Source organism: Eleginops maclovinus, chromosome 17 (assembly GCF_036324505.1).
Source record: "Eleginops maclovinus isolate JMC-PN-2008 ecotype Puerto Natales chromosome 17, JC_Emac_rtc_rv5, whole genome shotgun sequence".
Taxonomy (NCBI): Eukaryota; Metazoa; Chordata; class Actinopteri; order Perciformes; family Eleginopidae; genus Eleginops; species Eleginops maclovinus.
Genome location: NC_086365.1, coordinates 7,269,382 through 7,282,248, shown reverse-complemented (window position 1 = coordinate 7,282,248; position 12,867 = coordinate 7,269,382). Strand labels below are relative to the sequence as shown.

Genomic DNA, 12,867 nt, shown 5'->3' with positions numbered 1-12,867 from the left:
GAGTTCAGATTGAAGCCTGCTGACTCACATGATCCTGGAACAATGTAAGTCATCTGCCCCACTGCATAATTCAAAATCACAGGGGCTGAAGGTTCGTGAGTTTCAAAAACTAACATGAATATATTATTGAATTGATATGATTGCAACTTCCATTGCATTAGTTGTTCTCTAACAATTGATTTAATGAACCATTACACTCAAGTGAGCAATCAGTCAGTAGTCGGTTTTATTTTTCTTCTGACTAAATCTTTTGATTTAAGCCCACTTTAAGCTTTTGTTCAGCTGATTTATTCTTGACCCACACCAGAAATTTCTTTTGGGACAGCATGAAAAAAGAGGAACCACATGAGCAACACAAAGAGTAAGTCGTGCCACCGCCTGACGGGACACTTCAGGCGGCAATCATGAAAAGTCCCACAAAGCTAAAATACAATCACTTACACAATAAATGAGTGTCAGAGTATTTGATTTTATTCAAACAAACATTATCACTCACTGTCTAAGAATGACATCCCTATTACCAGGAATAAAACATTTCACAACCGTTCGATGGCTTGACTCATATAATAATGCTTGAGTTTCAAAACCGGTCAATACATTTCGTCACAGTTGTGTTTCTAATATATTAGCAGCTGATTCCATTGAATGCTCAAGTCCAGCATTTGTTCAAGAAATATCACAAAGCACAAAGAGTCTTCAAAGAGTCAAACACTGTTCAGCTGAAGGTGTGATCAGAATGCAGCGTGATAGGTTTCAGAGAACAACCACAGGCCTGAGTGTACGGCATGACAATGGAAATCGGAGACACCTTGCAAAGATGGAAATAACAGTAAAGCTGAAAAGACATACTGTGGTTTCACTGCAAATGCCACCTGCCTGATGTAAACCTCACAGTTTCGCAAACTACGTGAGACAGCAGCTATATAAAGTCTCACTTTTGATTTTGTATCACACCAACAGTGTTTGAGGGTAGCCTTTGCAGTAATCGCATTTGGCATAACTCTAGTAGGTGCAAAATGTTTATTATGCGTGTAGTTTCTTTGTTGCAATAAACATGATTATTAAAGTATTCTTGAAAGTAAATGACATCCATTTATTTTAGTCCTGATTCAAAGCAGAAAGTATGTATTTGTCATTTGGTGAAACTGAACCAATAAAGCAAATACAGAAAACGTGATTCTAAAGATTGTTATTACTTGAAATCATTTAGTTGTAAATCACTTAAAATGCAGAAGCAGGGGGAAAAAAGCCCTCTGATCTGAAACCAAAACTGAAATAGAACTTTCAGCATGGACAGAAAAGTGACGGTTTTGTAGGAGAACTGAAACTTTGAGGCATCTTGTGAGACTGTCAACATCCTGCAACACTAACCTGCAAAAGTCCTTGCTTAGAAGATAATCATCACAACTGATGTTGTTTGATGAAAGGAGAAAACTGTTGAATTACGCTTGTGTGCTGCAGACAGATAACATCAAATAAAACAGTATGTTCTGACAGCCGCTGTCACAAGTTCTGTCGACATCAAAGAAGCCAAGCGATTCTCCAGACTTTCAGGATGTGTTATCTCATCTCACCATGGCATCACTTGGATGTATTTGCTAACTTGGGACTGTACAATTAGGTCATTTTGACATTGCACATGCAGATTTGTTTCCATTGATTTTCTCCTGAGTGTGTGGGTGTAAGAGGATGAACTCCATCCAACACAGCCAATTCCAATACCAATCCGCCACCTGTTACAACTTCACACCCATACCACAGGGTCAAAGGTCAACAACATGGAGCTGATTGCACGCATCACCGCCAGCATCTCTTTCAACATGGCCATGATTAGGTTGTTGAAAAATGAAAAGAGAGAAAAGGATGAAAGAAAACACAGACTGCACTGCAGAGGACCCAAACACTCAAAAAAGCAGCAAGTGTGCACCTAATGCACTGCTGTCTCTTCCCCATTAAACAAGTTCATTCCACTGCGCTCAGATAATACGAGGACTATGACCAACAGAGGCTGGGATACAGAGTGATGGGATACAGCACATTCGTACAGCCCTATCAATTAGAGAAACAACCATTTAAAGGTCAGTAACAAGTTATTTGAAAGAACAGACTTTATATTCAAGATGAAAACATGGCTACCTAATCACGTACCCAGCATGCATAAACCCAAACAATTCTTGACAAACAGTTTGGAAGTGTTGTCTCGTCTTGTGGTTGTTAATGTTTTTGTTTGTCTTGAAAATGTGTTTTTATACTGCTGCCGCTACCAACCAATGAGAGCACGAGACCGGAGCATGTATTATTTTGAAGTTGTTTATTGTATGGTCGGAAAGGGATGGTTCTATAAAACATGTTTGTATTGTGAAATCGATCTCTCTTTTGTTCCGGACCGCCAGACAGTAACTACTGATGAGCTCCACTCATTCAGCGGCCTGTGGACGCGTGTACCGGGCTATTGAGCCACAGCTGTGAATTTGTTGTAAAACCTACCGCTGCATCCTTTTAATAAATACTGCTTTTAAACTTTCATGAGGAGCTTCACTTCGGTTTCTTTTCAATCGACTCCTGGGCTTCGAAGAAAAGAACATTTCCTACAATTGTAACTAGCGATAATGTGTTTCTATCATCTTATAGTCTCAGTGCAGCAAATACAACATGAAGTTAGTTTGAGGGAATTACCTTATGCCTCATTCTGTCTTATGGGACGCTACATAAGAAGCAAAAATGGTAGCTAATGTATGACTGTGCCTTGTATAAATTGATAAACACATTGCAGCACTACAGACAACATGCTAGCAGTTAGAAAGCTTCTTTTTTAGCTTTTTACTCACCATTTAAACAGCTAGCTGAAGGCCGCAGCTGTCCTTGATGAACCGTGGAAGCTAACGTTAGCCGCTAACTTATTAGCTCGGCAGGTAGCCTACTGTCGGTTGTCTCTGAACTACGCTGGTTTTCGTCTTGCACTTTTTCGGGGCTACATATTTAGTTGCCTCAAAACCTTGTCTTCGAACTGCCTCGTCTTTTCTTCACGTAAAAACGTCATGCTAGCCTGCAAGCCAGCTGACTGAATTTAGGTAAGTGGCATCATTGTATTCCTGCAACTTTATGGAGTTGACAAACTGACGATCATTTGAGGGCCTTTTTGAATACTTGTATTACTTTTTTGTGTTTTTCTTATTGACATCTGTATATATTGATAAGTGTCTAAAATGTCCATTAGTTTTTCATGAATATTTTTAATGAATCATACTTTTTTCCTCAATTCATTTGTACGTGTTCATGAGGTTTAAGTGCCACAGTTTCCTTCTGATATGTTCATAATTTCACAGACAGTGATTGATATTAAATGGTGTTTCAGTCACATAGTTTGTCAAAGGCAGATGAACAGCACATTTAAACAATGTGGAGTCACTAGAGCCCCACCAATGAATTACCAGGCAGAGATCTCAGGCTCAATGATAACTGTTCATCATGGAAATACCAGCTCCACAGTATTTTGTTTTATAATTGTATATGCTGTCTTGTGTTACATAGTGTTATATAGCTTCTTGTTTCATTTCAATGGGTTTTACGTTGTCACATTTGTTTAAAAAAATAGTCCAGCCTGCATTTATTTGAAAGACATTTTAAGGCAAGCGCACGGACATTTGTATGTGTAAAATGCTCCAATTGTACAGATTTAGTCACAGAAAATACTTTTCCATGTTGTGTATTTAAAAAGGTATTGGTAAATACATCATTGGATTTAAAGTAATCCAGTATAGGTTGTGATATAATTCATAATGACACTTGACCTTTCTGGATTAGATAAACAGCCAGATGTGCTGTATCAGCCAACATTGCAAATGCTGACTTGCATTCACATGCTGTCTTGTGTTGCATGCTGTTTTCTGATTAACCATGCAGGCATTTATTGTTAAAGGTGTTAAAATTAGTGATTCTTTGTGGCACTATTCAAGAAGGAACCAAATAAAATCAAAAGCTCTGATTTCTGTAAGACATTTCATCTGGACCTCACAGGCCAACCTGATCAAACACACGGACGTGGACCTGCACAAGGGGTATTAAGAATGACTGAAAGGAATTACCATCTTTGTTCTTTGCAGATCCCTGGTGTTTTCCACTGCTAATTCCTAATCTTAATGACTAGCAGATAAGCACAGGCGTTGATTAAAGAGAGCTGCATAATAATATCTCTGAGGGACCTGCGCCAACCACCTCCACCAGCTGACACTCCAGCCTGGTTTCTCCTCACGCACTTTACTCCCTCACAACATTAAGCATTCACTGCTCTCACACTCCTCTCATTATCTCATCCTGACCCAGTGCTTTCACCTACTTTCTGAAAATGGAAGGGGATCCACGCTCCAATGACATGGAAGTAATAAAATCACAACATCTCAGCCCCACTTGCCCGGAGCAGAGTTATAGGTGTTGGAGGAGTCCTGACCAGTGTAATCACAGCGAAGAATATGAAATGAAATTCAATGTTTTCAAAAGCAAGCAAAACTAGTATTGGTTGCCGCTCATGAAATAAATCTTGGCCCGGAAAATAAACTTGCATAACTCCACATACACTGATCATGGCTGGAAGTGTGGAGGTTTGTAAGTGCTGCAGTCTTTGGTCTTATGAAATTAGCATGACATAAAAATCCATCACAACTAGCTCGACTGCCCGGGTACTCGCTTCTCCAACAGAACGACGGCAATCTGTCAGCTTGTCTGCCCGTCCACCCCAAAGGAGGGGAAGGACTGGAGGAAAATAATACCAGAATGGACAACAAACGGCTTTGCCAGGATTGTGCGGATATGAGTTGAGCTTATTAAAAACCACAGTGGAAAATAAATATGCAAACATGCAGGCCGCCCTCTAGCAGGCAACACAATACAAGAGGGTGTGAAAGACAGAGAGTGGAGAGAGAGCAGAAACCCCACCTCTAATTTAATAGACTGACTATAGCAGGCTACGCAATTCCATTATGTTGTGTCATCTGTCCTGCGGGGCTTGGATAAGCTCTATGGGGAAGGTCACGGCAAATGATAATCACAAACAATCAAGTCATTTGGGATCCCAAATTTAAACGCCGCCCCCGTAGGTTTGGGATGATGGTCAGGCTGTTTGTCTCTGACATCACTTATGGTGGTTTAACATAACTGAGAAGAAAGAGTCAGAATACCCGTCGAGAAATACAAGTCAGACTGCAACAATTTGACACAACATATTTTGACCAATATCTCACAACTAGGTAAACTGCTTTGTACCATGCATACGTGTTGCTTTTGTCTGTGTAGCATTACGTCAAACCAGCTTTCAAATGCAGAATGAACTCAGGATGTGGCAGTCCAGTAAACAAACATTATCAAACTGCTGCTTTTCTTGAGAGTTGACCTACGTCATTGCTAGGAAATAGGACAGTGGCATGTCCAGAGGAGTTCATGTTGATTTGTGATGAATCAAGTTGTCACTAGTTTTCAGGCTAACAAAAATAAATCCTGCGACACTGGTATTTTGTAAGAACATGTTTGTCACTCCTACCTCTCAAAAGCATTTGGATACTTAAATCAGACCCAAAGAAATGTTTACTTTCTCATTGTTGGTAAGATTATTATTAAACTCATCAAAAACTCGCCCATCACACAAATCAGCACTGATATTGAATCTGCACCAAATGTAATAAGAGCTAAACGTAAGAATGCCGTTCAGACAGCAAAGGAAACAAAGGAGGTGAAGAAAGGTGAAGAGGCTGTGACGAACCTACAGCATGTGGGAGTCCAGAGAGACGTGTGAAGGTTCATTATGGGCTGCACTGCAAATTTTGTTAATCAGGTAAAATTAAGGCAAGTAGTGCGACCACGCCCTCTTTTATTAAACATAATCTCATAGTCTCAGTCAGCTTTGTTTGAAAAGGCTGGAAACATAGAGGAATATCAGAACTAACAGACATTTGAGTAAATACTTTTCCTTTTCAAAGGTGACATTTTAATGAGTTATTCTTCTCTTAGTTTGGTCATGAACCCAACAGTGACAAATCCAGCTTATTGAAATGTTGGACGTACAATGGAATGTCACCATAAAAAAAAAAAACTGCTTTGCCTTCCTAACTGTCACAGAATGGCATCATGCAGTTTTGTGTGAGTGCAAATTGTAGCCTCCTCTGCACCATCACTCCGGGTGGGAGTGGAGGGGGATGCACGCTAGGCTCTGCATCCTGTCTGCAGAGGAGTCCCCTTTCTCTGCTGCAATTTCAAGACAAAGCAACGGTCGTGAGCAGCATCTGAACCGAGGCCAATTATCAGAGTCAAATGATTTTTTAAAAGATGATGGATGAGAGGATATCAGGGTGAGAAGGAATGCCTCACGTCCAGTTTAGAAGTAAAACTGTGATCAGCATTCTGTCTATCACCAAGACTATTTTTCAATTGATTAATTAAGAAAATAATCAGCAGGTTGATAACGAAAGTTCTATTTCTTTAGTGTTGCAACTAATGATTTTCATTATTGATTAATCTAGGGCTGGGCAATAATTAAATATTATAATGTATCATTCATTGAGATATCCTAATACAGTTTAAAAAGTGAATAAAAACTAGCTCAGAAAATCTGATCAAATTCAAGTGTAATCAAATGTATTCTTATTTGGGTTACTAGTTTTGGTTTACTTACTGTATAGCTGGACATATTGTTTTAATTTTGACTTCCCAAGAAACCTTGATTTACATGTGGCTTTTTTTACATTGAGTTCATTAGTTTGACCTTTTTTTGCAACAGACACAATATCAAAGGTTTTCAGTTGGTTATGATGTAATGCAGCAAATGTTAAAATCAGAGAAGCTTGCACCGCTCTAATGTTTGCCATTTCTGCTTGAGGCATTGACTAAATGCTTAAGCTCTGATCTTATTGACATTGTGGTGCATTAGGTTGGGGATTATTGGTCTATGAGTTCTGCATGACACAAATTGAAGACTCTCGATTCTAGAAATTAACTTGTTGTGTGAGAAATCCATGACATTGAATCCCAAATCACGTCATATCCCTGAGGAACCTAGTGCTGTTTCAGATCAATATTTTCTTCTGAGTGGTTCTGGAACAATCTTTTCTGCTGCTGTTATAGACGCAAAGCTCATCCAGAAGACATATTCCACATGTCCCCTGAGCATCTTTTTTTCCACCTCTATTCAGTTGCTGAAAGAAAAACAATGGTGCTTCAACAATTAGCAAAAGAGCTGCAATATGATTCTTTGGTCAATATTGCAAGGCCCAGCTTGGCTCTCACTGGAAGAATAACATTTCAACTCCCTTCTGCTTTATAGTTCCAGCCAACTCATTGAAGGCTTTGGATAAGAGGGCCAGCCCACACTGACAGCTTACACCTTCTGGAGAGAGACAGTAATAGCATAACCAACGAGGGCAGCAAACAATATAAACACAAAGCCTGTTTCAGCTAAATCACGACACACATATCATCTATTACACACGCAAGGCAAAACAATCATTAACATTGATGAGAGCACAACAGCTTCAAACTAATAGAAGTTGGAGACTTTTTGATCTTTTTCAACCATAAATACCTATTCTTGCCCAGGGGCTTTGATAACAAAGATAGGCAGCTCCTGTTTCAGAGGTGGGCCTTGAGGTCTAAGCTGGGGGTAATAAATATTCAAGAAACTGTCAAGTCCTTTAGTTTGGGAGTAAATTACACGTGCTAGATAAGCAGTTGTTTTTTGCTAGCATAGTTACACAATTTGCAGTAACTCCATTTCCAACTGGGCCAATTATAATGTTCATGCAGTGGGAAAATATCCTCACAGTCAAAAATGCTATTTGAAATCATACTGTCCTCAAAACATATGAATACCACTTCACATAGAGGTTTATATTTGTGTTATGATAGAAAATTCAGTTCTCGTCTGTCAAGACTCATCACGTCTAGCTGAGTCACCATTTTTTTGTTTAAAGATGCAGCCACTTGTATCTAGATGTTTATGTCAACACATAGACATTCATTAGAATCAAGTGGAACTTGTTTCAGGGGGAAAGTGAATAGGGTTTGGGTTACATGTAAGTGTATTGAAGGACTTGGAGGTAATGTCAACATTTTTTAAAGATGCTGTCACTCGTTTCAAGATATTTCTTGTAATTGTAATGGAACTCCCTCTGAATTGGGTGGAACTTGTCTCATAGAAAGTGATGTTAATTTAGCTTATATTGTGGATGTGCCATATTGACTGGTGCTGGGCAGAGAGGGGAAAAAAAGTGTCCAATCACATTCAAGAGGATCATATTTAAACAAATAAACCCTGACTGGCATTGAGCTTACCACTTGAGTTCTTCCCACAGATGAGGTGCTGATATGGCTGCAGCAGCCCCCAGATCTCAGAATCGTTGTTGATGGCTTGCTCCAGAGACTCCAGCGTAAACTTGGGCACGCCGTTGTCCCTCTCCACGAGCGCGCTGCGCAGCACGCGGCTGAACACCTCTCTGAACAGACTCTCCATGCAGGCGGTGAGGTATATGGCAGCGTGTTCGTGGATTCTGAGCGCCACCCGGCTATCCACCATCCACCTGAAGAACTTTCCCACCGAGAACACCATCCCGCAGCGCGCCGATTTCCCGCGGCTGAACTTGTCCCCGGTGCTCATGTTGTAGAGGGACAGTGCGCTGAGGGCCGCCGTGATGCAATTCACTGAGATGGTCCATGAGAGCACCACCTTGATTGCGCTCTGGATCTCGTGTTTGGTGCACTTGGCGTAGCGCAGGCTGAGCCGCTGCGCCTCCCGGGCCACCCTCACCAGAGCGCGGCTGATGAGAGCGGAGAGCCGTGCCAGCACCTCGGGTGGAGGGTCGCCCACCATCAGCTCCTCGTCTTTCCTCAGTGCGCCCTCCACCTCGCCAAGGCTCCATGGCACGTCCTCCAGCTCGGGCAGCTTGGCGCACTGACCCGAGCACTCCAGTATGTCTGTGTCCTCCGCCAGGACGGTGTTGACTGTCTCCAAACTGTTCTGTCTGCTGTGCATGGACTCTGTCAGATGCCAGCAGTTATCCCCATGCACGATGGACTGATGCGTGTCGGAGCAGCACAACGACACGCTGGACGACCTGACCGAGTCCGCGGCTCCACCATAACCAGAATCAAGCGTTAAATCCTCCAGCGTCCTCACGACTGTCTTACCATTGCCTGCCATAACTGCACCGCATACTGTTGGGTATGCTTGGTCTCCCAGTTAAATGTCACAAACTCGTTTTCTTGCTGTTTCCCAACCGCTGCTTGGTTGTATTTCCCAGATTTACAGAGTGAAACGTCAGAATAGAGCATCTACTTTCCTCCTACTCTAAGTGGCTGCGTGTCTTCGATATCCTCCAGTCCACAACTTCACATGCGTAACCTGAGAGCGCACACTGCAACAAGCTCAGGACTCAGGAAGGGAGGAGGAGCCTGCAGCCCCGCGGGCAGAAACAAGCCAATCCGCACCTCCATCAGCTTTAACTGACATCTACCTACTGCTACCTTTTGAGCAGAGTCTACCTGGTGCTGCTGAACCTGAACTGCAGAATCAGAAATGCAGTTGCTGTGCCAACCAATCTGTTATTTGTGTAGCTGCAGTGAAGGGATGGAGGCAGTGTCAGGGTGAGAGGAGGTTTCCCACTGAGAAGACACATGGTGGAAACGTGAATGCACTCTTGATATTCGGAGGAAAATGTGCAGGGATGACAAGTAACAGCAGGAGAGAGGAAAAAACATGTCCAACCTTTTATTTGAATTTCACAACTTGAAAATGTCACATCGTTAAAGAGCATTAATGGCTTGGAAGGGACACAGACATACATGGGGCATTTTTGATCAAATAATTAATTTCTTTGGAGGTCAAAGGTAATTGACATGTTTACTCTCCTTCAGCTAAATCCTGATTCTTATGAGAAACACATATCTTTTATCATATTGCCGCGTGCCTTTTTGGTTTTAAATGTTTAATTTGAAGTCTTTATTTTGTTCCATTATGGTCAGCTAAAAATAAAAATAATATCCGTTTGACTTCCAATATGTTTTTGCATTCTGGATTTCTTTCGAAGGAGGTATTAATCCAACTATCTCAAATGAAGGTGCATCACTTATGTCTTGGGAAAAGAACATTAGACTATGATCAATACATTGTGAGGCTGAGAGCAGTGTGCAGGATCTTCATTTTCAAAACTCCATTGTAATCTTTATAAAATGGAACATTTCACATTGAAACCCTGCTGTGGAAAGTATAGTTCTTCCTGAATCGTAGAATAAGATAAAACACATACCTCTGTCCTGCAGTGAAAAGCTTTTTTGGCATGCTGTGTACTAGTGATGAAGTAAGAAATGAAAGGGACTGCAGCAATGTCTTGAGCAACACCATAGGCTTTAATGCTAGATCATAAATAGTTTACTGTCCAGAGCACATGTCCAACATCTGATACATTCCTGCGTCAAGGTTTATCATCACTTTATCATGATGTTGGATTTATCCTCCACATTACATCTTTTTATTTGTCGGGCCATAACAACAAAGAGTGGGTGATTCGGATTCTGAAGACATGCTGAGGGGAACAGTTGGTGGAACGATGATTCATGCGTTCTGCCGGGGCTTTTCCTTGTACGTCTGAGCTGGACCAACCATCTGTCCACACTGCGTGCCATGCCACAGGCCCTTTTATATTTTCTTTGCATGACATTGCAATACTTATGCCAGCACTGAACAAAAAAAAACTCATTCCATTGGAGTTTACAGAAATGATGCAACGCCCACTCTGGCAGAGTGATTGACAGAGAGGAGTGTAAAAACGAATCATGCCAGTGTGTAGGATTGGCTTACAAATGATAATTAAGCATTTCCACACTGCATAATGTATGCTTTAAAGCAGATCATTTATTAATACCGGACATGGAAATACTTTGGGCCTCTGAATATTAGTGGATAAGACTTTTTCAAGATAAGAACCAAAGACATGTATATATTATTTACCTGTCAAGATAAGGGGGATTGGGATAGGTAATGAGAAGAAATACAGTGATAAGAAAAAACAATGATTTTTGAATTAACTCCATAGAGAAAGTCATTTATTTTTGATTAAATTATAAAATGCATGTTTCATAAGACTTATTCGTATAAATATAAATAGTTGCGATCTGAATGTCGCCAATAAAACGTCCTGTTTTCCAGTGTGTGACATATACTGAGTTCCTCTGAGTGTGCCAAAGCTCTTGATGCAATGCAGCATATCTTGCTGACTAACCCAGGTGAGAGCGGTGAAGGTGGGCAGCTGCTCCTCTACATGCACCGTGGTCCTCCAAAGCTTGTCCTCACGACGTATTATGCCTTGGTTGCCTGGTAACAGCAAAAAAGATCATGATTTTCCCAGCAAGATGATAGATTGCTAGTATTTTGCCAGCAGAATGACTGTATCATATACACTCAATTCTTTAGTCATGCTGCTCTGTTACATTTTTATTTTATAAATTCACACTGTGTTTTGGTGGATGTTCCTGCGAGTGAAGAACTGTGTTGTCTCTATATTTTATAAACCCTTTTGTTTGATTTACGTTCACTATTTTGTATATTTGTGTTAAGAGACTCTGAGAAACGTTGACTAATATTGCATTATTGTACATCATTATACATCATGTTTATCACCATATTATTCTGTGGAAACGTTGGCTCATGAAATGTAGAAGACAAAAGGAAAATAATTAGTGTTCTCATGTATGGATGAAGTGCATTAAGTTATCATCGAACTAAGAGGGAGGGGTTAGTGGCATGATACTATACTGCCACTCAGTGACATAAACACGGTACTACTGCTACAGTCCAAAGGCTGCATTTCCTGACTTTCAAAATAACAATATATTTATCTTAAAAAAATATGTTGACCCATCCATTATTTAGACTTTGAGAAGCATAAAATATAGAAAAATAACATAATGTAGTGTATCACTACTACTACTAATTCTAAAGAAAATGATCACATAAAAATAAACCTCGTATACACTTACAGTAAGGCTCTCTATGTAAGGTATGGTAGGTTTTATAGCAGCTTACCAATTACATCAAGGTACCTTTATTTCTATAGCATCTTTTAACAGCAAGGCAAATCAAAGTGTTTGACACAAAACACAAAATGGCACTAAGAGAAGCAATTAAGAACAAAAGTCAACATTAAAATACACAGAATCTTGAAATGATTATTCCTTAATGTTTAATAATATCAGGCATTGGCATTTAAACAGCACGTCAAAGCAAACTGTAGTGAGGAAAAGTTCAAATATAGGCTATGATTTGTACTGAACAGCCCAGACTCTGAACATGCAGTAGGCTATACATATTTTAGAGGTATTTACAGATTTCTGTCTGCAAATAGTAGGGCAAATTGAGTGCAACACAACAACGTTTCAGTTATTCGTGTGCGTAGGCTACAACTGCAGCTCTACGATGACACACACACAGACACACGCTCACAGACGCGTGACCCACTCCTCATGCCTGACTTCATGTGCTCATCCGGGTTCTTTTACCGTAAACAAGCCAGCTGGATGTGAAGGGGGTCTGGTTTCTGTTGGTACGTTTAAAGTTGTACGTTTTTACACGAACAATATGTCTTCTAAGTGTATGTGACACATATTATACAACTATTAATCATTAAACGATATTATTAACATGTCATACTTGTAGTCAGTAAAAAAAAACAAATACTGTGTACAGTGTTTACCTTTGTCAAAACTGGCAGTAGTATATCGTTTTTAAAGCAGAGCTTCGAGAATTAGCCTGCTAACATGCGGGGGGTGTCAGGACTACCATAACAGGTTATATTTCAACATTTTAAACACATGTTTTGCATGTGCAACAGT

At 40.4% G+C, this 12,867-nt stretch overlaps 1 protein-coding gene across 3 annotated transcripts in view; it reads right to left on the bottom strand.

Annotated features, from left to right (window-relative positions):
• The window catches only part of LOC134879143 (ankyrin repeat and BTB/POZ domain-containing protein 3-A), a 130,220-nt gene extending 120,723 nt beyond the window's left edge, over nt 1-9,497 (bottom strand). For all 3 annotated transcript variants that reach the window (XM_063905483.1, XM_063905484.1, XM_063905485.1), the window contains exon 1: nt 8,317-9,497. In XM_063905483.1, the coding sequence (XP_063761553.1) occupies nt 8,317-9,181 (865 nt within the window). In that variant the 5' untranslated portion in view covers nt 9,182-9,497. The remainder of the gene's footprint in view (nt 1-8,316) is intronic.
• Nucleotides 9,498-12,867: the final 3,370 nt, after the last annotated feature.